The 26,457-nt window shown below is 41.4% G+C and overlaps 1 protein-coding gene across 3 annotated transcripts in view; it reads left to right on the top strand.

The window, feature by feature from the left end:
- Positions 1–26,457, top strand: part of ATRX (ATRX chromatin remodeler) — a 91,970-nt gene that overhangs the window by 3,604 nt on the left and 61,909 nt on the right. For 2 of the 3 annotated variants that reach the window (XM_033137007.1, XM_033137006.1), the window contains exons 2-10: positions 3,148–3,248; positions 7,327–7,400; positions 8,581–8,633; positions 11,253–11,377; positions 14,231–14,350; positions 15,924–16,033; positions 17,873–17,940; positions 19,052–21,810; positions 26,242–26,317. In XM_033137007.1, coding sequence (XP_032992898.1) covers positions 3,148–3,248; positions 7,327–7,400; positions 8,581–8,633; positions 11,253–11,377; positions 14,231–14,350; positions 15,924–16,033; positions 17,873–17,940; positions 19,052–21,810; positions 26,242–26,317 — 3,486 coding nt within the window. The remainder of the gene's footprint in view (positions 1–3,147; positions 3,249–7,326; positions 7,401–8,580; positions 8,634–11,252; positions 11,378–14,230; positions 14,351–15,923; positions 16,034–17,872; positions 17,941–19,051; positions 21,811–26,241; positions 26,318–26,457) is intronic. The other variant, XM_033137008.1, reaches the window with a different exon arrangement.

The raw sequence follows: 26,457 nt of genomic DNA on the forward strand, positions 1-26,457 counted from the left end.
CCAAGTGTGATGGCACATTTCCCAAGCATGCCCCCCCCCTTCTGTCCTTGGATGACAGGGTAAACACACAATGGAGAGCACAAAAGTTGTCATCTTTACACTTTTTGGTGTGAAAACATTTTTAAAAATTCAACTACTTTTAAAGCAAAAGCAATGAAGTGTCCTTTCACCCTAGCCTTAACAATTATACACACAAATGGTTTTAGCCATTCAGGTCCCCAATCCATGCATGTTTTACTTGGGGGAAGCCCCATTGAACTTACTGTTACGTCTTCTGATTAAAAAGCAGGCACCAAATCAGGGCTGGAAATAACTCTTCCCCCTCCCCACAAATGGCACCTGCCTGCTACTTCTATGTCTCCCTCTTTATCAGTCTCCATCCCTCCCACAGCTGCTGCCCTTTCATGCCCTGTGCTTGGACATGCTCACCCTCTCTGTTTGGTTTGGGTTGCCATCAGTATACTGATGACACCCAACTATCTGTTGATGGAAGGCCACCCCGGCTCAGCCCTAGACACACTGATTAGATGTTTGAAAGCTGTGGCTGGATGGTTACGTGGGAGCCGGTTGAAGTTAAATCCCTCGAAGACAGGTCCTTTGGCTGGGTTGGGATGATACGGGGTTGGGGGGCCAACTCCCATCCCTTGGGGGCGCAGTTAGTGCCAGCGCCTTCCGTCAAGTGTTTGGTTGTAATCTTTGATACCTCCCTTTCTATGGAGGCACAGGTTACAGCTGCAACAAAGGCAGCATTTTTTCATCTCTGCTGAGCTAAGTAGTTGGTCCCTTACCTCTCTCACCCTGACCTCCCCACTGTGATCCATGCGGTGGTCACCTCCAGGCTTGATTATTGTAACTCACTCTACGTGGGGCTGCCCTTGAAACTGACCCAGAAGCTCCAGCAGGTGCAGAATGCCACGGTGAGACTCCTTACGGCGTCCCCACTGCGGGATCACATTCACCCAATGCTATACCAGCTGCATTGGCTCCCGGTGGAGTACAGGATCAGGTTTACGGTGCTAGTTTTAACCTTTAAAGCCTTATGCAGACTAGGACCCTTGTATCTCTGGGACCACGTCTTCTGGTATGCCCCACGGAGGACCTTATGGCATGCTAACAACAACACTTTGAAGATCCCGGGCCCCAGGGAAATGAGACTAGCCTTGACCAGAGCCAGGGCCTTTTTTGGCCATGGCCCCAGCCTGGTGGCAGCTCTCCCGCAAGAGACCAGAGCCCTGTGGGATTTGACATCTTTCCACAGGGCCTGCAAGACAGATCTGTTCCGCCAGGCCTATGGTCAGGGTTCAGTCCGACTCATTTTCTCTTTGTGTAAGAACAAGCACAAAGGAGGTTTCCCAGCCCGCTCACAGGTCCTTATAATATCAGTGGAAACAGTTGGTCCTGGCAAGTATTAACCACTCTCAACTCCAACCTGATAATTGCCACCTGCCCAGATTTTAACTGTCTGAATTAATTTTAAGATGTATTTTAATTAATTGATGTCTGTTTTACTCGTATTGTGTTGTTTTTATGATGTTAGCTGCTCTGAGCCTGGCCTCGGCCGGGGAGGGCGGGATTCAAATAAAAAAATATTATCATTATTTTATTATTATTTATTAGTTATTGTGCTGATTAGAGTAGTTCTTGTATGTTAAAATGTTTGGTAAACACTCATATTTTGAGCGAAATGTTAAGATTGTGTTTCATCCTCAGCCAGGTGTTTCTTGGAAAAGAAGTTCTCTAACATGGGCATGACAATGTAGCAGGAGCTGTATTTTAAAGCTCTTGATCCATGTGATGGGCTCTGCACACAGAGAAGTTTCCCACCCCAGCTTTACGCTCATATTTGCAGACACTGCATGCAAAATGGGTACATTTGTTAAATTTTGTTGAGTACTTTTTGGAGTGTCCATGGATAGAACTGTTCTTTGCTGATTTATCTTGTCAGAATTAGTCCTGACCAGTGTTGGAAATTAACCAGGCACCAAGTGCATTTTGAACATGGCTATCAGCCACTTGTGACTAATTGAGGAAGCCTGGGCACCAGGATGGCACCTGGTATCTCCACTATCTGGAGGTTCATGCCTTGGGATCCTTGGATTTTGCTGGTTTTCACAGACCAACACATCCTTTAGAATTCTATTCATGATATTTTATCTGCACAATCAGAATGAATTTCAGGAACCAAAAAGTTGAATGGAAAAACTTTTCAGCCTTCTGGCTCCAAAATGGCAACTAGACATTCTGTTTTAGTGAAAGTAACCCTGGTTTAAGGAGCCATTTGGCACCTGGCTCATATATTTGAGTTTCTAACACTGGTCCTGACTAGGGCTGGGCAATGTTAGGTTTTCAACATTGCTTTGTATCCTCAGCCAAACATTGTGTCTTCTCAATCAACCAAAACAAGCAGCACTGGCCCCAGTCAGTGAGGCGCAGGGTGAAACTGCCTTAGTTCTCACCGCAGGAGCTGAAGATGTGATGGGGTTGTGTGCTGAAGATGTGCTTACCGCAGGAGCTGAGGCACTTTCACACAGGCGCCTGGTGGGCTGGGGCCAATGCAGTTGACTCCAGCCTGCTGCTCACCTTTTGAACCAGCCCTGATATCCCTGCCTCAGGGCTCCTTTCTGAGGTTGCCTTTGCTGGTGCAGGGTTAGCAGGCTACCCCACGCCTCTCTCCCTGACGTTGGACCAGGCTATGGTAGCCAACAGCAGAGGGTCTTAGGAGCAGCAGCAGTTTCACCAGTGATATATTGTTGAGTAAAGCTTTTGTTGTGGTCTGTTCGTTATACCGGTCCAGGACGATAGGTCGCTACATCACCCAGGCCTAGTCCTGACCCTGAAATGGTTTGACGAGAGTGCCATTAGGCTTCTCAGACATTAATTGGGGCATAGAACATTCCAAGGAGGATAGATAGAACATGCATAGCAGTCAATTGTGTAGAGTCTTGGAAGACAGAGCAGAATGAGTTTGTTTCTCCCCCCTTCCTTCACTCCCCCTTTTACTTGAGGCTTATGGTTGTTTCTTAATCCAAGAGAAGTCTTGAAAACTGGACACTATGCTATTTTTGAGAGAGTTTGAGATTGCATGTCACCACATGACAATTTTTACAAAAAGGCAAACATTCAAATGGTGCATTTTTTTTTAAACAGTGAAAGCAAGTTGACTACATTAGTGCAGAAGCTTCATGACTTTTTGGCTCACTCGTCAGAAGAATCTGAGGATGCAAAGTCTCCTCCAAGGTTAACTATAGGTAAACAGCCTTACTATTTAAAACCTGTTTAGATCTGTGTTCCTTGTATGTTCATTCTGTCAAGCCATTCAGCAAAACTAGTTCTGAAATATAATTACTGCTGTTGTGTTCTTGATGACTCTGAGAGGTGAGTTGTACCCGCTTTGATGTATTGTTTAGGCATCTGTTACTTAGGGAGTAACCTTGTGCAAAGTAAGTTTGTATAAATTAATCTGCACCAGATCCAACCCCCTGCTGTGCCTAAGCATGGTGGATTGAAAACAAGCCTTTAGAATATAGTGTTGTAGGCTGTATTGCTAGGTCACATGACTGAGCTGAACAGGGTTCAGATCCAGCCAAACACCTCCTTTCTGGTATTGCCACACTCCTGGAACACCTTTTGGGGCCTTACACTAAGCTGGGCTGAGCCAGGATGAGCAAATTATGCTGGTTTGTCTTTGGCTGAGCTGGAGTTGAAGACTTAATGCTGGCTTAGCCAGGAATCAGCTGCATCCTAAACTGCTCATTCTGGCTGATCTTGCCATCCAAATAATTCACTTTATTAATAAATATGTTAATAAATATGTCAGATATGTTTACCTTAGTTTGTGTTCAGTGTTTCCATAGTTCATTATATTAGTTTTGCTTACACAGCTCAAAGTAGTATACAATATTATCTTTCTGCCCATGCCAACCTTAGTTCTCATGTATTATGTTGAATATTGCTAGGCGTTTTGTGGCTAATTTAGAAACTGTGGCAAAATAACATAAAAATAACTTTGCTACGTTATCAGATCTGGGGAATTCTAATGATTAATGCTAATTACTGTAAAATAAACCCCCTACTAAGATCTGAGAGAGTAGGGATCCTTGCATACATGGACAAGTCTGTGTGACAAGGTCTGCTCATGTATGAAAACAACACTAAACATGTTACATGAACAAAAACCAATCATTTCAAGTAGATGTTAAGTGTTGTGCTGGACACAGGATTGTAGCCTTCCAGCATTCTTTTTATTCTGTTTTCATTCTTGCAGTTTTCAGGTTACAGTGGTACCCCGCAAGACGAATGCCTCGCTAGACGAAAAACTCGCAAAACGAAAGGGTTTTGCGAGTTTTTAGTTGACTCGCAAGACGAATTTGTCTATGCCTGTTTTTCGCAAGACGAATTCGTCTGGCGAGGTACCACTGTAAGCTGGCTTACCTTTTCGCTCTGGTCGGGAGGGGTGATGTCCGCGTCCGCCATTTTGGATCGACTGTGCATGCGCAGTCGATCCAAAATGGCAGACGCGGACAACATCCCTCCCGACCGCAGCGAAAAGGTAAGCTCCGCTGCCGGTCGGGAGGGGGCCGTGGGATCGTGCCCAATGTCGGGCATCATCCCACGGCCCTCTCCCTCCTTCCCGGAGCCCCGCCGCTGCGTTTTAAGACTGCAACGATCGTTGCAGTCTTAAAACTCGGCGGCGCGGAGCTCCGGTGCCGGTCGGGAGGGGGCTGTGGGATCGTGCCCAATGTCGGGCATCATCCCACGGCCCTCTCCCTCCTTCCCGGAGCCCCGCCGCTGTGTTTTAAGACTGCAACGATCGTTGCAGTCTTAAAACTCGGCGGCACGGAGCTCCGGTGCCGGTCGGGAGGGGGCCGTGGGATCGTGCCCAATGTCGGGCATCATCCAACGGCCCTCTCCCTCCTTCCCGGAGCCCCGCCGCTCCGTTTTAAGACTGCAACGATCGTTGCAGTCTTAAAACTCGGCGGCGCGGAGCTCCGGTGCCGGTCGGGAGGGGGCCGTGGGATCGTGCCCAATGTCGGGCATCATCCCACGGCCCTCTCCCTCCTTCCCGGAGCCCCGCCGCTGCGTTTTAAGACTGCAACGATCGTTGCAGTCTTAAAACTCGGCGGCGCGGAGCTCCGGTGCCGGTCGGGAGGGGGCCGTGGGATCGTGCCCAATGTCGGGCATCATCCCACGGCCCTCTCCCTCCTTCCCGGAGCCCCGCCACCGGAGCTCCGGTGCCGGTCGGGAGGGGGCCGTGGGATCATGCCCGATGTCGGGCATGATCCCACGGCCCCCTCCCTCCCTCCCGGAGCCGCGGCGCCGTGTTTTAAGACTGAAGCGAGCGAACAGCAGCGCTGCTGTTCGCTCACTGCAGTCTTAAAACGCGGCTTGGCTTGGCTCCGGTGCCGGTCGGGAGGGGCCCCCGGACTTTTTTCCCCATAGGAACGCATTAATTAAATTTTAATGCGTTCCTATGGGAAAAGGTGCCTCGCAAGACGAAATTTCCGCAAGACGAAGAGTCTTGCGGAACGAATTAATTTCGTCTTGCGGGGTACCACTGTACTTGATGTTCAGTATCTCTTTAGATTACTAGTTTGCACTTGGGATTTGAGATGCTAGATTTTATAGCTATAAGGAATAGGCCCACCACTTTCACGACTGTTGGGTCCCTGTGGTCCCTGTGCAAAAGTGAAATTGCACAAAGTCAGGAACCCCTGGAACCACCCTCCTGCAGGTGGAGGCCTGCTTACTGGAGTCTGGGAAGGTCACAGGGAGGGTCTTGAGATTGTCTTAGGACCTAGTAAGTGAGGAGGTGCCTTACCGGAGGCTGGTAAGGAAGGTGCCACCATGCTTCCTGGGCTTTGGGAAGACAGCGCCAGGGCACTGGGATTCTGCCAAGCTTTGGGAAGGAGGCATGAGGGCTCCGGCACAATATAGAGCCCTCGCACTGCATTCCCAAAACTGGGTAAATGAGGAACATATAAAGCTACTTGCAGAGCAATGAGATGTCCTAGCAATGAGAAAGTTATGTTGAACTTTTTTGACTCAGAACTGTTGCCTGTCAAGGGTATTTTAAAAATGTAAATAATCAGGAGGAATAACTTTAAATTTTGATAATTTGCAGTTCTGAAAAATTGTATGATTTATCTTATTCTTGTGTTGTCTTTTTGTGATTTACATTATAAATTGTCCTTGGCTATAAACAAATAACAGTCTTGACTGATTTACATTTTTATGAAAATATTGGTGCTAAAATGATGACCATCTGTTTTTGCATTGGAGAGTCACCCTTTCCCACAAACTGCAGATATGGATTAATTTTGTCCAAGCAAAAAATGTTGTTTCCATGGAAATGTGGAGGGGTGGGGGCAGTGTTAGAAAGCTAAATGGCAGCTTAAACCTAGGTTATGGGCGCAAGAACGAAATGTCTAGGCATACTTTTTTAAAACAAGAATACAAAGCTGAAAATGAATGAACTGCAGCTAAAATACTGTGTTCATTTTTCACATGGTCTAGTCCTTCACCTGCCCACCCCCCCTAATATTTTCTTCTCTATTCTTCAGAGAGTAGCTGGAAGCAGGGAGGCAGAAAAAGGTCTTCCTTCCACTCTTCAAGTTTAATCTGAAATCTTAGGCGCAATACTGTACCCAGAGCTCAGAAACTGCTCGCACTAATGAAATCCCCTGTCGCAAAATGCACCTAGAACAATGGGAATTTCAAACACTGGGTGGGTGGAGCATGTACTGTTGTGCACCTTTGGGAAGAAGTACCCCTTTGTTTGTACCCCTTTGTTCATTAGTAGCTGACACTCTTCTCTCTTGCTCCATTGTCCCCCACTTTTTCCAGAGGGAAATGGGGAATCAGCATGTATTGTTGGTTGTCACTTTCTAAAGGTACTCTGTGACAATCGGATTTTATTTTCTGAAGGGAATCCTTTGTTTTTAGTGTTTCTTTCTGATATCATCTAGTACTAAATAAATACAACCCAGCCAGGATCAGTTTGAGTTGTTTGTGGTACCTCAGGTTACAAACACTTCAGGTTATAAATCAGGTTACAGACTCTGCTAACCTGGAAATAGTACCTTGGGTTGAGAACTTTGCCCCAGGATGAGAACAGAAATCGTGCGGCGGCAGTGGGAGGCCCCATTAGCTAAAGTGGTACCTCATGTTAAGAATGGTTTCAGGTTAAGAATGGACCTCCGGAACGAATTAAGTTCATATCCAGAGGTACCACTGTACTTTGCTTACAGAACATTGTTGCTGTTTTGTGTATTTTGAATCATTACTAGCCATTTTTACGTGTGAATATCTTGCATCCGTTTCTTACAGATAAATTTGGTATGACGGAAAGTATTCCAACTTCAGTTCCAGTTCCAACTCCAATGGAAAACTGCAAGGAAGATGTAAGAACAATTTAGTAGCTTAGTTTATAATAATGAAAAACAGTTGTGGAAAGTGGTGATTGATTTTTATAGGGCTCAGATTGCTTAGGTTATTTTCTTCATGGTCGAAACAAAATAAAAAATAAAAAAATTCCTTCCAGTAGCACCTTAAAGACCAACTAAGTTTGTTCTTGGTATGAGCTTTCGTGTGTATGCACACTTCTTCAGGTACACAGAAACAGAAGTCACCAGACCCTTATATATCTGAAGAAGTGTGCATGCACATGAAAGCTCATACCAAGAACAAACTTGGTTGGTCCTTAAGGTGCTACTGGAAGGAATTTTTTTATTTTTTATTTTGTTTCGACTATGGCAGACCAACACGGCTACCTACCTATAACTTTCTCCATGGTGTGTGAGAGTGAATTTGTATAGAGCATCTATTTAGAAATGATTTTGAGTAATTTTTTGGAATTCCCAGGATGTATAGTGCAGTGCATCTTAAATAAGCCAGTGATAACAAATGAACCAGATAACTAACAACAATAATAACTTGGTTTTATTTTTTGGTATTTTGAAAACTTGAGGAATTATCTTTTATTCAGAATATTAATTCTTTATTTTTTCAGTTCTTTCATTTTTATCAGATCTAGCTATCGGTTTCTGTTTTTTTGTTTGTTTCGGGGGCAATTTTCTTCTTACAAATATTTTTAAAAATTGTTTGTGCCCATTAAGCATCTCAACTGTGACTTAATTTTGTGGAGGATGATAATTTTACAAATTTTAGGATTACTTAACCTAGAACGATTGTATGTTCTGGCCTGTGGTTCATAATATTCATGCAGGCTGTATTGTTCATATGGACAGTGCTTTCCTGTATGAGATTTATAGATGTGCAAACCTTCCTGCCCTTGCTATACTTTATTATTGTGGCTGAAAGCAGTTGGTAAGATCATCAAGATTTGGAGTCTAGTGTTTGCTTTTATACAATTGATTTAATTCCATTGCATTTTATAGTTTCTAATCTAATGCACCAACCAAGTTAGATACATTGACATATATAAAAGTAGGGTACAGTTGTCCTTAAACTTCATAGTAAATGTATAATGTTGTATAATATGTATAAATTGATGTGCATGCGTAGGGATATTTAATTGTAGATGGCTTGCGATTTTGTGTTTCCTCTCCCTTTCATATTCAGGGTAGCAGCTCTTCTGAAAAGTCCAAATCGTTATGTTCAGCACGTTCCAAAAGGTTAGTTTGATATTCTGTTTACCAGTTTGAATTGCTTGTTACAGTGAGTGATGGAACAACTCACTGTTAGAATCCATTGTGTTCATTTAAAGAAATAGTACATGTTACTGTGTTATGTATTTTTCTGTTTTTATACTGTAACCTGCCCTGTGATCCTTGGAAGGGTCTTATTTCTTATTTATTTTTTAAAACTTATATACAAAACAAAAAGTGAGTTTTTTATATAAAAAATGAAGAAGGAGAAAGAAGTGTTGTATATTACTAAAAAAATGTTAAGTTAACAAAGACATTTTTAAACCTACTGTATTTTTCATTATACATATCCATGCAAAGCCTATGTCTATAAGCAATCTGCTCATAGGTGGCAACAGTAGTCAGCTTCAATCCATTGAATAAGTGGAGCCATACATTTATCGTTCCAGTGCAGCAATATCAGTCTTTTGGCCATAGTAAGGGCACGGAGAATCCAATTACGTTGTCCAGTTGTCAAATTCCATATAGTAGGTATGTAGTTCAAAAGAACATTATCATATGAAAATTTTAGCAAACATAGTAAGTATAGGACAATGTGAAAACGTGTATTTTAATGAAGCATTATTTCGAACATACTGCTGTCTCAGTCCTTTTCTATACAAACATAATGGAGACCAATAAATTTCTAAATATTATTTTCTGTTATGTAAGTAATGATTTAAGGTTCATTGACATCCTTGCTATAGAAGTTAAAACAGTCACATTGTCAAGGCATTACTTTCTTAACATCTCCACATGAAATTGATTTATTTGTAACAAATATCTTTAAAAAGTAATCACGAGTTTTTTAGTTCTAAAGGATTTAACCTGTCCAAACATAATTGTTAAAAAATGTTGTAGTTGTAAATATTGCCATTGGATTACATCTGATAGCTGATATTTATCTTATAACACAATGTAAAAATTCATTGTCATATTTCAGTTGATCCAAAGTCAATACACCCACGTCCATCCAATTTTCCTTATCACCATATTTTTCTTAATTTTTGATAGCTTTCTCTTAAAGTCAATTTGCTGTGGGAAAAGGGGTCAAGTTGTTTTTATTAGACATCACATTCTATAACTTTCTAACAGACATACAGTCATACCTTGGTTCTCGAATGACATTGTGCTTCTACGTTTTGGCTCCCAAATGCCGCAAACCCTGAAGTAAGTGTTCTGGTTTGCGAACGTTTTTCAGAAGCCGAACGTTCAACGCGGCTTCCGCTTGAGTGCAGGAAGCTCCTGCAGCCAATCGGAAGCCACACCTTGGTTTTTGAACGGTTTTGGGAGTCAAATGGACTGCTGGAATGGATTAAGTTCTTGAACCAAGGTACCACTCTAATTATTTCCAGATGTACCAGAGTTCTAATGTATTTTGATCCTCATACTGTTTATCCAAACAAAAGTGCTATATATGTATATTCCAAAGTTGTCCAAATTGGAAAAATAACACCAATTGTTGGCTTTCATCATTTAATACTTGACAATAATGTTCATTTTGAGAGCATTCACCTTCCCCCAAGGAGTAAAGTATAATGATTCCCATCTATCAATACATGAAGAAACCTCTCTTTATATTTTGTTTAAATTGCATATTACTAATTGAGTTACAAGGGATGCGGGTGGTCCAAACCATAGAGCCTAGGGCTTGCCGATCAGAAGGTTGGCGGTTTGAATCCCCACGATGGGGTGAGCTCCCGTTGTTCTGTCCCTGCTCCTGCCAACCTAGCAGTTTGAAAGCACATCAAAGTGCATGTAGATAAATAGGTACCACTCCGGCGGGAAGGTAAACGGCATTTCCGTGCGCTGTTCTGGTTCGCCAGAAGCGGCTTAGTCATGCTGGCCACCTAAACCGGAAGCTGTCTGTGGACAAACACTGGCTCCCTCGGCCTACAGAGCGAGATATGCGTTGCAACCCCAGAGTCGTCCGCGACTGGTATTAACAGTCAGGGGTCCCTTTATCTTTACCTTTAATTCAGTTACATCTTTTGGTATAGGCATACCTAAATATTTAATAGATTCACTACAAATACAGAATTAATACTCCAGGTCAGGCATAGGCAAACTCGGCCCTTCAGATGTTTTGGGACAACTCCCATCACCCCTAGCTAGCAGAACCAGTGGTCGGGGATGATGGGAATTGTAGTCTCAAAACTTCTGGAGGGCTGAGTTTGCCCATGCCTACTCCAGGTGGTATACAAATTGAATGAATGAATGAACTAATAAATGAAGGTATAGATAGTGGTATTTCTTGTTTTCTTTTTTCTAATAATGCATGTAATTCAGTCAGGCTTTAAGCTTTCAAAAATGGATCAAATATGACTTTCTTAGTAATAAGCCACTTCTGGCATATAAGCACTACACATACTAATAAAAATAGTAATGGGTAATTAATACAACATTATGTAAATTTGGCATTATATTTTCAGTGTTTGTAATCTGCACATTTTACAGCTCAGTTTCATTGGCCATTATATTGCTTATCTATATAATACCATTCACTAGATTCTGTTGTCTAAAAGAATGTTTTGATAAATAGTGGAGATAATTTGGCTTCATGGGTACTGGTTGTAGTATAAATATATGCGTTTGCTGCTCATGCAGGAAACCTACGGTTGTAACAAAGTATGTTGGCTCAGATGATGAACAGACCTTAGATGAAACCACAAATCAAGATGTTTCAAATGAAAACTCTGAAAATGAAGTTGATATGAAAAGCTTGCCTAAAGGTAACTTATTTAATAAATTATGAAATATTCTAACAGCATACTGTGTATATTAAAATTTAGCTCTGATACTGTGTGGACACACTACCTAGAAGCATTGAAACTTGTAATTTCAGTGAAACTAGGATAAAACTGGAAATTATTTTTGTTCCTTTTGTCAAGAACTCATCACTGGGAATTTTCTTAAAGCTTCAGAGCAACAAAATATTGAATCCCTCATTATGTAAAATGTGTTTTCCCTCTCTGCTTTACAACTTTGTTACTTCAAATTAGGGGTGGCTAGTTTGTAGCCACCAGACATTGTTGGATTCCAGCTTCTGTCAGCCCCAGCTAGCATGGCCCTTAGTCAGGGATGATGGGAATTTGAATTTTGGAGCCCAGTAACATCTGTAGGATGTTTTTCGGGATAACTGTGTTGGAAGTGGGACAAATAATTATTTGCAAAATCCTGGACTAATGGTTCCCAATTGGTGGTTCATGCCACATAAGCATCAACTGTCGGGGACATCTTGCTTTTTGGGGGGAGAGGGGCATCTTGTGTGGGTCATGTGATACCATGATTTCCAAAAGTAGGGGGTTGGCTTTTGAAAAAGAAGAAGGGCAGGGGTCTGCTATACTTAGCTAATTGGGAACCATCATCATTGGACTAGGAATTGATGTTGCGATATTGGTGAGTGCTGCTGCTTAAAATAGCAGCCTCATGTTTATTTCTCATGTCTCATAGGATGTGGTGGATTCTCCTTTATTGGAGGTTTTAAAGCAGAGGTTGGATGGTTATCTGTCAGTGGTGCTTTAGTTGAGATTCCTGCATTGCAGGGAATTCAACTAGATAACCCACAGGGTCACTTAACGCAACAATATTATGATTCCCAGGGAATCTATTCCATTGTTGAACAGATCTTACTATCAGAAAGTTCTTCCCAGGGTGTTTACTTGGAATCTCCTTTCTTATAACTTGAAGCTATTGGGCTTGAGTGCTACCCGCCTGCCCCCTAGGGTAGAAGTTTCCCATAATTTCTACTGTTTATCTCACTTTTTTAAATGTTTTGCAATCTGCTGTAGGAAGGCAAATAGGTCAGTCTTGTTTCACTCTTGTAGAATTTTTACCCATATATCAATCTGCCTTCCATGCTCCAGGTAATAGTATATACTTGTGAAGAGATCATCTTTTATATATATTGCTTCTCCTCCCTTTTTGTTTAGTTCAGGGGTAGTCAACCTTTTTATACCTAGTGCCCACTAATGCATCTTTATGGATGGTAAAATTTCCTTACCGCCCACCAGTATTTGACGGAAGGAGGATTCAGCTTGTGCCATAGAACCCCCTACCACCCACCTAGAATCCTGAATTGCCCACTAGTAGGCGGTAGGGACCAAGTTGACAACCCCTGGTTTAGTTTGTTCCTTTTGAATAGGTTATACCCCTCAGTTTCTACATTCCAGTCATGAGTCTCATCCCACCAAGTTTCAGTAATGCCTATTAGGTCATATTTGACATCCTGCATAAAAAGCTCTTGCCTGTTTCCCATACTCTGTGCATTGGTATAGAGATAACTGAAACCATGAGTTAATTCCTCCAGCTGCTTCCTTATTGTAGTTTTCTACCCTTTAGCAGGTTTCTGTAGCACTGCCTCAGTTTCATATGCATCAATGAAGCTATTATCCCCAGTTCTATTTGTTCCCTAGTCATCTCTAATATTGTCTCCCTCCCCCATAGGATTTAATTTAAAGTTCTGTTAGTCAGGTTTTTGAGACTGTCAGCCAACACATTTCCAACTACTTTGAGGTGCAACTCCTCTCTTGCCAGAAGTCCTTCCTCAAGGAAATGGAGAACATGGCCTATGCCTAACCTTTCCTGATGACACCACCGGCACAGTCAGTGGTCTACCTCTGTATTTTCCTCTCCCTGGGCCATGACTTTAAACAGGAAGGATGAAAAAAAACCTGTGCCCCAAGCCCTTCAGTTTCCCTGCCAGAGTCCTTTGCTATACATTGAAGGCTGTGACTGACAGAATTGTTTGTACTTGCATGAATCATAAGGAAGGAGTTGTGGTCAGTGGACTTTACAAGACCTGGCAACTTTGTGAATCGTTGCACCTGAAAAACAGCAAACCTCCCAGGACATCTTCTGTCTCTATTCTCAGTAGGGAGTCATGTATCACCACCATTAACATCCTCTGGTAAAACACATGCCATTCTGTTGTGATTTCCCCCATTGTCTCAAGTGGCAGCCAGTAAACAGCCTGGAAAGGTAATCGTCCAGGCTTTGTATTACTGAATGTATTTTGAGAGCGAGAAGACCATTTGTAGTTGCTGTGATTGGTTTCTGCAGTGTACCTATGATAAATAGTTGCAACCTTAATTTCAAATGGTCTAATATAATGATAGCTATTAACGTTCCTGGCCATCTCATGGGAGTGAGGGTAAGGGGAACATGGCAGTTTAGTCTACTTTCAGCATAAGATAATGGGGCGAAAGGAATGAGGATTAATAGAAGCACCACCACCTGGATATCTGTTTATAAGAGTAGGGATAGACTGCTAGTGCCTGAGGTTTAATATAACCCATTAACTATTTTTTTCCTGGTCCTCTGATGGTCTTGCCAGAACTATGCTAAAGTTCTGTGTGATAGATATGGAACGTGAATGTATGCAATTTCTCTCTTAGGCTTTGTATATAGTATGTTAATCTCCATATTTGTATGCCCAGCACTATGTGAGCCACATGTACTGTATAACACTGATGCCTTTTTTGTTAGATGAGTTGGTCATCCTTGCAGTAAGAGTGTAGGAAAACCCTGCTAGACTTTTATATTACAATTCTGCATTTAATAATTCGGTGTAATTGTCATCTTAGGTACAATTGTTGTACAGCCAGAGCCAGTACGTAATGAAGACAAAGATGACTTTAAAGGACCTGAATTTAGGAACAGAAATACTGCTAGAACAAAACCTGAAACTCAAAAGAAGCGTGGAGGTAAATGCACTTGAATTAAGTTCAATGATGCATTTAAATTATTCTATTATTATTATTATTATTATTAAGAAGTCTGAATTACCTCTGCATTCTTGATGCTTGTGAGCTTTCTAGAGACACTGGATTGACCACTGTTATAAACAGACTGCTGGATAATGAGATGGGACCCTTGGTCTGACCTAGTGCAGCAGTTCTTGTGTTCCTAGGAGCAATGAATTCTAGAAGAGTTTCACTAGAAGTTTATGGGCAGCCGTGCCATTAAAGGAATTTGGGAGCAAGGAGTAAGGCTGAGTTGTTGGTGGGAACAATGATCAAGGGACCATTGATAGCTCCACCAGGTTTGGGAGCTCTTGCATTAGCTTAGCATTATATTAGCAATTTATTTCAAATTATAAATTTATTATAGTGAGAGAAGAACAGAGTGTGGGACACATTTAGAGGAGGAGTTCTTTGCATAATTTACCTCCTCTAATGTGCAACTTTATTTTTGGATGCCAAAACCCATGATTGCAACGTAGTGGATTTTTTAAAAGCTGCAATCAATACTTAAGATTTTTCAGTATCTTTCAGAATAATATAGTACAGTCATACCCCGGGTTGCGCACACTCCGGGTTGCATACTCCGCTAACCTGGAAGTGCAACACGGAGCACGGACGTTTCTGTGCATGTCTGTGCGGTCCGCACATGCGCAGAAGTGTTAAGTGCAGTTCGCGCATGCGTGGAAACGCCGCTCGGGTTGCACACTGTTCAGAGTGCAAATGGCACCCTGGAACGATTTGAGTGCGCAACCCAAGGTACCACTGTAATATGTTAATAATGTTACATCATAATAGGATTGCAGAAGAATTATAACTAAAATTAGTTTTTGACAAACAGCAATCAGAAAAGAAGAGCCCCTTTTGTGGGGACTCTTATGAATTATAGAAAATCCTAATATCAGTCAGATGATTAGGGAGATAGTGAAGCAGAAAGAAGATAAATGGGAGGTGGGATGAAGGGTATGTTATTGTGTGTCGGATGGAAAGTCAGCTTAGCAGGTCACAGCACTTGTTCAGGGGCAATATTTTTCTTTAGGTGTTTTTGTTTTGTTTTAAAAAATAATTATAATACAACATTTCCCCCTCTGTTTTGTTCTTTAGTCTTTCCTCATTTGAAATGTGAATAATGTTAAAAGCTTTCACAAATTTGTGCTCTTGGGTGACTTCAATTCTGCACCCTGTTGAGCAATCAAACTCCCAATGCAGTTGTGAAATCTCTAGCAAAACTGAATGCAGGATTGCAATCTGTGAAGTCAGTCTTGTAAGATTTTTTTACTGATTATTTAGGTTGTGCATTCCTTCAGTAGCTAATTTAATATTTATGTGTGAATCCAATGCTTCAGGGAGAAGAAAATAATTCTTAACTGGTTACAACAGTTTTCTTTAGCCTTTTTAAGATACCTCTGCAATTGGTGATATTGCAGAGGTGGTGACACAGAGTCCTAACAATGACATGCAAGCTAAATTGTGTTGGGAAAAGAGGTTTTTGTAGAAGAAAAATTGATATGGTCCTTCTGACTTTTTTTTTTTGTAGAGGAAGGGCTACATGGTATTGTGAGCTGTACAGCTTGTGGTCAGCAGGTGAATCATTTTCAAAAGGATTCAATCTATAGACATCCCACATTAAAAGTACTTATATGTAAGGTATGTAAATGTTGGATGTGTGTGTATACCTTCTTATGTGTATATAGAATTCCATTTTTTCATTCAGGCTTAGAACAAAACCTGCTACCCACAAGAGACAGGGTTCATTGAGGCAGATGACACTTTGTCTCACATAAGAGAACGACAGTCTTTTATTTCAGTGATAAGTGCGCCTGCCCCTCCCACTTTACTGCAAGGAGGTATTCAGAAGCTTCCATTTTGCTTAATCTCAGTCTTCTATGTTATATGCTTTGACAAACTTTGTAAATGTTTACTGATTTGTAAAAGCCAATTTCATCACCTATGGTTTGATTCAAATTACTCATAACAGTAACCACAGTTTAGGATCCAGATGACCCAGCAATGTTTTTGCCTAACCAGAAGTGAGCGGTTCTGAATTCCCCCTTGTGGTTATGCCAGGAGCTTGCTGTGGCTCATTCTTGTTATGCTAAACCATGTTTTAGTGTTACACCTGGACACAACCTGGGTACATTAGTGAAAGAAAAAAGGAATGCATTTCTGTACATAGGATATGTCTCATTTCCTGCTTCCACCAGATACTTGTGATATTATGCAGGTCCTGTCTCCGTGTCCCACTCTCCAGTCCATTGTTCTATTTTGGATTTCATTTTTAGTCACTTCAGACATTTTTAAAATCAGAAGGCAGGGTATAAATGAAGTGTTAGATATTTTGATACCCCCGCAGAAAAGCCAGCTCTCTACTCTGCCATGTTCTATAGTACTTTAGAGAGATGGCTTAATTATGGGGTGGGGGGAGGCTAGTTTTGCATTCATTTAACAATAAACCATGCTCTGGTGCTCCATGGGCAAGAAAAGACAAATTTTATAATAACTTTACAGACAAATGAAAACAAAGAGTTAAAATACATATTGTAAGATTTGGGTGGTGGTTTCTCGTGAGTAACGAGGCAGGACTCTGTTCCTTCTATTTACAAGTTTAATAGTGCAAATATGTACAGTGCAGCGCTCCAAGATCCATGATCTGCTTAGTCAGTCCCAGTTTCCGGAAGTGGCGCTCTTCGGGAGCGCCCCCAGCAAAAGAACCTCCTCCCCCCCTTTGCGTTTAACCCCTCTACGCAACTGGGGTGACGGAAGCGTTGTGCTATCTTTGCCTGCGTGGTCAGGTAAGCGCTGGGGCTCTGTAGCATACTCAAGCCCCCTCCTCGCCTGATTGGCTTCCTGTCTCTCCTCCCTGCTAGAGGACATCCTGCTTTCCCCACTGGAGGTGTTGCCGCTGTTCCCGCAGCGCTGGGGCTCTCTGTATTTCCACAGCCCCTGCACCGCCCCACTGGGAACTGACGGTTCCCTTGACAGCCCCTGCCCCTCCCCGCTGGGAACTGACAGTTCCCTGACACATATTATATAAACTAAGTATAAAAGCAAACCAAGATGCAATAAAATTAATATCTTTATAGAATTTTGCAGCAGAAAAGAGAAATTTAGCAAGTGTTTCTATTATTATTTTGTTCATGTCAGCCAGTGAGTTGGCCAGATGCCATTCAAAAGTTATTCCTTGGTGTTTTAGTAGGATGAAAGTAAATCTATTTCGCACATCTTTACAAAAAGGACATGTTTACACTGCTGTTTGTAAAACCCAGCCATCCAGTTGAGGAGAAGGAGAGCAATTAAATGTAGCCCTAGAAAAAAAGCAGCCAATATTTCGGAACATTCAGGCTTGGTCCTTAGAAAAGGCAAATGTTGTGCAAAGTTTATTCACTTTAATAGCAGTATGAGGTCAATAATAATGTTTAGTGTTTATATTACATAGTCTGCAAAATTGTTAAGGTTTCTGAAAGAAGAAATTTATTTTCTTCATAGACTTGCTTCAAATATTATATGAGTGATGACATCAGCCGTGATGCAGATGGAATTGATGAACAGTGTAGGTAGGTGTATGAAGATTCCTCATATCCTAAAATTTTATAGAGTGAACAGGGGTATATTTGAGCCTACATTGATCAGTATTAGCGAGTACATTTCTTGAAGTGCTTGTCAGTATTTATAGTCCAGATATAAAGAACCATGCAGCTTGTTACTTGCACTGCAAGTGATTTCTGGACTTTTTGATTCTTCAACAGCATTTTGCCCTCATGACTCATGGCAAGCTGTTTTGAAACTGAATGAAATATCAGAGTAGTTATACTGGGGCTTCTTTGTTGAAAGAAAAAAGTCAAAAGCCCATCTCAAGTGCTCTTTTGGCTTCTGACCTAAATTATTAATGTTATATTAAAGTAACATTGTATATAGCATTGTATAAAGCTGATTAAAACATTTCTGTGGTTATGATATAACATTTTGTATACCATTTTGTTTTGCTAGTACAAGTATATTCCAGCCAATTGGTTAAGTCAGCCTTTCCCAACCAGGTACCTCCCATCTGTGTGTTTTGGACTAGAACTCCCATCAGCCCCAGCCAGTGATTGTGCTCTCTTGGGTGAATGGGGGTTATAGTCTAAGGCAACTGGATGGCACCTAGACTGTGGGGGATAGCATAATTCTAAGCTGCAGAAAGAAATGGAAAGTTAGTATGGAGTAAAAAAAATATATTCAAGTTTTCCATGCTCCTGTTTACTTTGAGCCCCTTGTTGGATGAAAGATTCCTACACTGCAGGGAGTTGGACTGGATGATCCTCGTGGTACCTTCCAACCCGTGATTTTATGATCTATGATTTTTCTTATTTAACTTGCATGCTGTCTTGCTGCTGTGCATGTACAACACAGGTGCAATAAAATTGAAGTAGAGGATGTGGATTTAGCGGTGCAGGACATTATGTGTGTTGAGGCAAATGTGTCACTAGCTCTGCCTGAAAGCAGTATTTGTGAAAATAGCACTAAATTTCTCTTGTTTTCTCTGGATACTTGTATCTTTCTGGCTATTTGCACTTCTGAGAAATATTTTGATGATCAATAACTGACTTTAGATACTTATATAACAGAGTTTTCCTAATTTGTGCCAACATATTTTTTTAAAAAATATTCAAACTTTATTAATTTCAGGTGGTGTGCTGAAGGTGGACACTTAATTTGCTGTGACTTTTGCCATAACGCCTTCTGCAAAAAATGTATATTACGAAACTTAGGACGAAAAGAACTATCAACCATACTGGATGAAAACAGTCAATGGCATTGCTATATCTGCCAACCAGAACCTTTGCTGGACTTGGTTACTGCCTGTGATAGTGTGTTTGAAAATTTAGAACAATTATTACAGCAAAATAAAAAGAGAATCAGAGTTGACAACGACAAAGGCAAAATGTATGATAATACACTTAAATATTCTTTGAAGAAAAATAGTTCAAGTTGTAATGGAGAAGAAAAGAAACAAAATCATCCACATTCTGGTGCTCTAACCTATTCCTACAAAGCACTGATGGTGCCAAAAGTCCTGCTTAAAAAAACTAAAAAACTAGTTGAAACGACAACAAATATGAATGCTAGTTTTGTTAATTTTTTGAAGCAGGCAATTGAAAATTCGGAAATAAACCCGACAGTGCACTTACGTCAGCTGAAGGCTTTTAAATCTGTGTTGAGTGACATAAAAAAGGCTCATATGGCATTGGACGAATGTCTGAATTTTGAGATTCGGTCTCTAGATTCTAAAACCAAGCAAAAAAACACCAAGGAGAGTGAAACTGCAATTAATTTGGATACCAGTGAAGAGAAGAAAATGGAAGGGAAAGAAATAAAAGAGCATAAAGTTGGATTAGAAGTCAGTGAACATACAGATCCAAATGTACCAATAATCGATCAACCAGGGAGCAAAAAACCCAACTGCAAAGATAAAAAAGCTGTGAAAATTGATCTTCAGTATGAACCCAATAGAGCTGAGGCAACAGATATGGATATTGTATCAATTCCCTCATCAGTTCCTGAAGATATTTTTGAATCTTGTATGGAAGCGCAGAAAGCTGCCAGTGAACAGGGCAGTGGAAGTAGAGCAACAGAGCAAGGGGCAGTAAATGCAGATATAAGATCTAAAGACAGAAGGAAAGGAATTAAATTGATACCGACCACAAAAGTAACAAAAACATTGGTTGTAAAACTGACTCCAGTTTCCCTCTCTAGTTCTTCTGTAAAAGCTGAAGATCCAGATGGAAAGCCAGAAAAGGGAGATGAGTGCGAAGACGGGAAAGAAAATAATGGCACTGAATGTCCACCTGAAAGTAAAATTATTCCTTTGGTAGAAGATCATGATCTCAGAAGGTCTCCACGTGTTAAAACTACACCTCTGAGACGCCCAACAGACATAAACGCCCTACTATGTAATTCAGAAGAGGACAGCAATGATGCATACAGTGAAAAACAAAGGATAAAATCCACACAATCTAAAAGCAAAAAAGATAGGCCAGACTCTCCTGTTACTACAGTTCACAGTCCTCAGTCTAACACATTTTCTGAGACAAACAAACCAGACACAATGGACCAAAGCTCTGATTCTGATGAGGTGCCTGCAGTCCTGCTAGCAACAACCACAAGCAGCCACAGTACTTCAGACACTGACAGCAATAGTGAAACACCCAAGGATGTGTTAAATGCTTTAAAGAGGCGGCCAGTGAAGGTGGACAATGGAAAGCGTAAAAGAAAAAGTTCCAGTTCTGGATCAGATTCCGATGCTAAAGAGGAAAAATCAAGGAAGGATTTGCCTGCTGTGAAGAAAACACGCCAGAACTGTTCAGATTCTTCCAATAATGATTCTGAGTTGGAGAGAGAGAATTTTAGTAAAACAGAGTCTGCAAGAAAAGCTACAAAAAAAGAACCAAAGAAAGATAATGATTCTTCGGAAGAGGAACCAATTAAAGAAGGAAAAAGAAATTCAAAAAAGAAGGGTGAAGTGTGCAATGAAGTTGATGATGTTGAAGTCTCTGCTCCAGAAAAAGAAAAGCTAGACAATTCTTTGGAAGATGCACCTTGTAAAGAGCTAGGTTTTAAGGGGAGACGAACAAGGGATTTCAAAGGGAGAGCCTCCAAAGGCAAACAGAATGTGTCTCCAGAAAAAGAGAGTAGCATTTCAGGCAAGATAAGCGAACCACTGGCAAAGGAAGGATGTGATGTTTCTTTTGATGATATAGGACTGTCACTAAAGCTGCAACAAACTGGTGAATCATCAGATGATGCTAGAAATAAAGCTAAAAAAGGTGCAGAAGGAAAGGAAAGTGGGAATCGGAGAAAAGTTTCCACAAGGGGACAAGGTGATTCCTCTTCTGAAATTGAGAAGTTTTCTCCTGAAAAAGAGAGTTGTTCTTCTGGAAGTAAAGGCAAGAAACAAAGTACTTCTGAGAATAAAAAGAACTCAAGAGAAAGGGTTTCTAAGAAGTTGCAGGGTAATGCTTCAGACACTGCAAAGTCTCCCCAAATTGAACAGGTCTCTGATACTTCAGAAGAGCATTTAAATGTAAAAAGCAACAATGCTAAAGAAAAGAAAAAAGTAAGCCCCAAAAGAAGAAATGCCAAACAAGTTAGAGGTGACTTGCTTTCCTCTTCTGAGGAGGACTTGCATGAGGAGAAAAAGAAAAAGAAAAGAGGGGCAGTCACTAAGGGAAATTCCAAGAGTAATCGTAAAGAGAGAGGGAATATTAATGTTAAAAAGGCAAAGAATGAAACCCTCAATTCCACTACCACATCACCATCATCATCCAATGAGGCTGAAAACGAGGACCTGAATTCAGCAGGCGAGGCAAGCAGTGATGAACAGAAAATTAAGCCCGTGACAGAAAGTTTATTGGCACCAGCAACAATTGGATTTTGTCAATCTTCAGGTGTGCAAAAGTTTTAAATTAAATTTTTTGTTATTAATACAGAAAAGTGTTTGCAGCCTTTTGGCATAATTTCGAAATTCTAGCACATAAAACAAAACAAGTTCCTTAAAGTTTGAATGTAGTTGGAAATCCTTACTAGTATGGTGTGTGTATAGGTTTTGCAGTTTAAGATGTTAATTTCCATTTTTTAGTTGATACTTAATCATGTATCAAAACCCCATTTTGGTTTTTAAATGTTCAAAAAATGCTGAAATATTGATGATTTCTATAGCACTCAAATTGATTTCTATAGCACTGTCCTGTTTCCTACAGTGCCAAGTCATGGGGAGCTAACAAACAGGACATTGTGTGAGAGCCCTCTCCTGCTGTTCCCCAGAAACTGATATCCATTGGTAGCCTTCTCCTCCATGAACTTGTCTAATTCTCTCCTGCGGTCTTCTAAGGTAGAGAGATCCAGACATCTTGTGGAGGTGAATTCCAAAGGTTTATTTATGCCATGTAAAGAAGTACTTGACCTATGGAATTGTGATTTGTCTTACTGCTAAAATCACCTAGAATTGCATCCCTAGGTTCATGGTGTAACAATAATATTCAACATGCACTTCCATTATAACCAGTTGTGAAATTCAGTCCAGCAGTTTTAAGCATATATAGTAGGACTCAGGACCAAGTAGGTTACAGATGGGGAACCTGTGGCTCTTGCCTTATTATTAGCGCCAGATCACATCATTCCTGGCCATTGGCCATGCTACATGGGGCAGATAGGAGCTAGAGTACAACAACACTGGAAACTCTACAGGTTTCCTTCTCTGGGATAAGGTAATACCAAGGTTTCAATTCTATACCCATTTAGGAATAAACTGCATGGAAGAAAATGGGACACACTTCTGATTAGGCTTGTGTCTAGTTGTGCTGTGAGTCCAGTTGCATTTACTATATTGAATGTTACCTCAGAAGGTCTCACAGAGGAGCATGAATGACTGTGATAGATGAGATCTGAATGTTCACCAGTTCATTGATTGGACATACCATGAGTATCCCCTTTGGATCCCCCCTACATTTACTCTCTCTAAAACGGAGTAAATTAAAGTTTTCTCATACCATCCTGTTGTCCACAGTTTATAATTTTCAAATACTCAAGAAGATAGTCACAGTTAAGCTGAATTTTGCTGTAGTATTAAAGATGAGCACTTATATGATGCTGTTCAGATTTATAAACATTCCTGGTAGTTTATTGGTAGTTGATTCCTGGGTGATTGATTTTATCAGGGCTAGAAAGCAGATGTGGTATAGCCCAGTGTGGTTTGTTTAGAGTTTGATCGGCTTTTAGGAGGATTTGCCCCCTGTTATACTCCAGAGCTTAGAGCGAGAAAACAAGCTGGGAGACAGCTTGAACGCAAGTGGAGGAAAGATCCAAATGAATGCAACTGAACACTGGTAAGGGCTCATTATCAAGCCTACCTAGTGGCAGTGAAGACAGCAAAGAAGGCATATATTGCTGCCTTCATTGCATCCTCATCATGTCATCCAGCAGAGCTTTTCTGGGTTGTACAGAGCCCTTTTGAGGCTGGCCCAAAGGAGGTGATAGAACCAGTGGTAGCTCGCTGTGATTTTGTTTGCAAAGCATTTTGAGGATAAAATATTGCTTGTATCCACCAAGACCTTGACTGTTGTTGTAGCAAATGGATCTCATGGGGTGTCCAGAGTACTGTCTAGTCCAGGAATAGGCAAACTTGGCCCTCCAGATGTTTTGAGATTACAACTCCCATCATCCATAGCTAACAGGACCAGTGGTCAGGGATGATGGGAGTTGTCCCAAAACATCTGGAGGGCCAGGTTTGCCTATGCCTGGTCTAGTCCTGTTGTGTTGGATGAGTCTCAGTAAGGCTTGAGGATGTGGACAAGGTGCTTGGATCAGTCAGGGCGACCACTTGCACTCTAGACCCTTGCCCCCCCCCCCCCCGCTGATAAAATTCAGCTGGGGGGGACACAGCTGGCTGGGCCAGGGAGGTGATCAACACCTCTTTTATGAGAATGGGTGGTCCCTGCCTGTTTGAAGAAGGCAGTGGCAAAACCACTCCTTAAGAAACCTTCCCTGGATTCGGAAAACCTAATTAACTACTGGCCAGTTGCTAATCTCCCTTTCCTGGGCAAGATCCTGGAGTGAGTAGTCACAGACCAGATCCAGGTGCTTTTGGAAGAAACTGATTTTCTGGATCCATTTCAATTGGGGTTTAGGCTTGGTTTTGGCACAGAAACTGCCTTGGTCTCCCTGTATGATGACCTCTGTCTGTATGATGGTCTCTGTCTAGAGAGAGACAAGGGAAACGTGCCCCGTTAATGGTTCTTGAGCGTCTCAGCAGCTTTTGATACCATCAACCATGGTATCCTTCTGGAGCAACTCTGAACAAGGGGTGGGTGACACCGCTTTGCAGTGGTTCCAGTCCTACGAGGATGGTCGCTCCCAGAGAGTGTTGCTTGGGGAATACTTTTCAGCCCCATGGAACATTCAATGTGGAGTTTCTTAGGGCTCAGTCCTATCCCCCATGTTGTTTAACATCTACATGAAACTGCTGGGTGGGGTTATCTGGATGTTTGGAGTATGTTGTCAGCAGTATGCTGATGACACAGCTCTATTTCTCCTTTACATCGGCAGGTGAGGCAGTGGAAGTGCTGGACCAGTGCCTTGCCTCGGTAATGAACTGGATGAGAGCCAACAGACTGAAGCTCAATCCAGATAAAACTGAGACACTGTTAGTGGGTGGTTCCCTAGACTGGATGGGTGGGAGGTTGCCTGCTCTTGATGGGGTTACACTTCCTCTGAAGAAGTAGGTTCATAGCTTGGGGGTACTCCTGGATTTATTAGGTATTTTGTGGTTTTATATCTTGATTTTATTCTGTGAACCACCCTGAGACCCACCCCTGGTATAGGGTGGTATATAAATTCAATTGATGATGGTGATAATAGTTCCTTATGTAACTGAATTATTTGAAGAGAAGAGCACTGTTAGATTAAAATGTTGAAGGATAATAGCTTTAGATAGAACATGTGAAAAGAAATCTAGTAGATACTGGTATTGCAAAACGTTGATGTTTGAAGTTTTGGGGTTTTTAAAAGCAGCAAATGGATTCTGGTCAGAGCAGCCTAGGATTAGAGGGCTGTGATAGGAAGGAAAATATGTAAATGAGCAATGGACAGCAGTGCAACACACATGGAAGGTAGGAAACTTAAATGTGTCCTAGTTAACTGCAGTGCAGCTTCTGATGGTGGTGCACCATCCCTTTTCTAACACTGAAAGTTTATTTTGTCAGTATTGGAACAGCTATTTGCAACGTGTGTTGACAGTTTCTTGGTAATTTGGAAGAGGGAAGTATTTAGGGTACTAACTAATTCCACCTTAGGCACAGAATAGCCATGCACAGAAAGTTGCAATATCTCTTCACTCCATAACAAGTGTTCCCAATCATAGCTCTGGCCAAGCACCATTTCCTCTCAAATGGGTGACTTAGAGCTCCTCTCAGGGCTGTAGGGTTTAGAAGCAGGACAAATTGCTTTCCTTTCACCCTCCTCTTCACAAACTGACAACATTCTGTAGCGCATGGTGATGACTGAGCATGCTTCATTTTCATTTGGTTATTTTCTTTCGGGAGAGGGGTGGCACTTTTTGAATACTTAAATTTTTAAAAAATGATTATGCTGATACTTCCTCCTTGCTTCTCAGTAGCTTGTTATAGCTCAATTTCTATTGGCATGGGGCACTGAATTCACTTGGAGTTACTATACATTTAAATAACATTTAAATAATATTTGCTATTCCTAGAGCATATGAATTTTAGTTTAAAAGATTGTGAATGAGGAGATCAGAATGAAAACATTGGGATGAGGTGGGCAGAAAGAGAAGACACACCCATAAGAGTAAGAGAGTGGGAGGTCTTGCCTACCCTTCTAACTGTTTCTTTTCCTTCCTCGCACCGCCAAGTCTGCAGGGAGCTAAGCTGAGAATGGTGGACCCTCAAAAAAATGCATCCCTCTTTCTGTTCTTCCTGTTTCTTGCACCGCTGTGCTTTGTAATTGGAGGGGCTGGTTCTTCTGGATGAGTGCGAATTGACCCAAATTTGTAGAGTACCACTATAATATTACATACAGTGAATCTGGTTAATCTACAATTGGCAGCTATTTTTTGTGCATTACAAAGGATAATGTTGTTACACAAATGGTATTAGTTTTCTTTTCCTCTGTTTATTTTTACCTTTATTATTCTGTTCTTAATTTTGTATAGCAGTCCTTAGAAAAGGATGAGTTGAATTTAGTCATTCTAAGAAACTTTGATAATCACTATTCAGGTAACTGGTGATACTGCATAGCATTTGATGTGACAAAAGTTTATTTTGCTTGTGCCAAATATATTCCCTTTCCCCCCCATTCCCAAGGAGATGAAGGAGACAATAAATCGCAGACTGTACCAATGGAAGAGGAGGAAGATGATGACGATGATCCTGAGAATAGGTATGATTCCATCCGTAAGGACTTTAAAAAGATTATAACACACCCTAGGCGTGGGCGCAAACAAGAGCAACGGAACAGCAAGCAGGTTGTAAAAACCAGAAGTGCCTGCCTTGTAAAGACTCGCTCACAGGCTTCCCGCA

The sequence above is a fragment of the Lacerta agilis genome, chromosome Z (genome assembly GCF_009819535.1).
Source record: "Lacerta agilis isolate rLacAgi1 chromosome Z, rLacAgi1.pri, whole genome shotgun sequence".
NCBI classification, from domain to species: Eukaryota; Metazoa; Chordata; class Lepidosauria; order Squamata; family Lacertidae; genus Lacerta; species Lacerta agilis.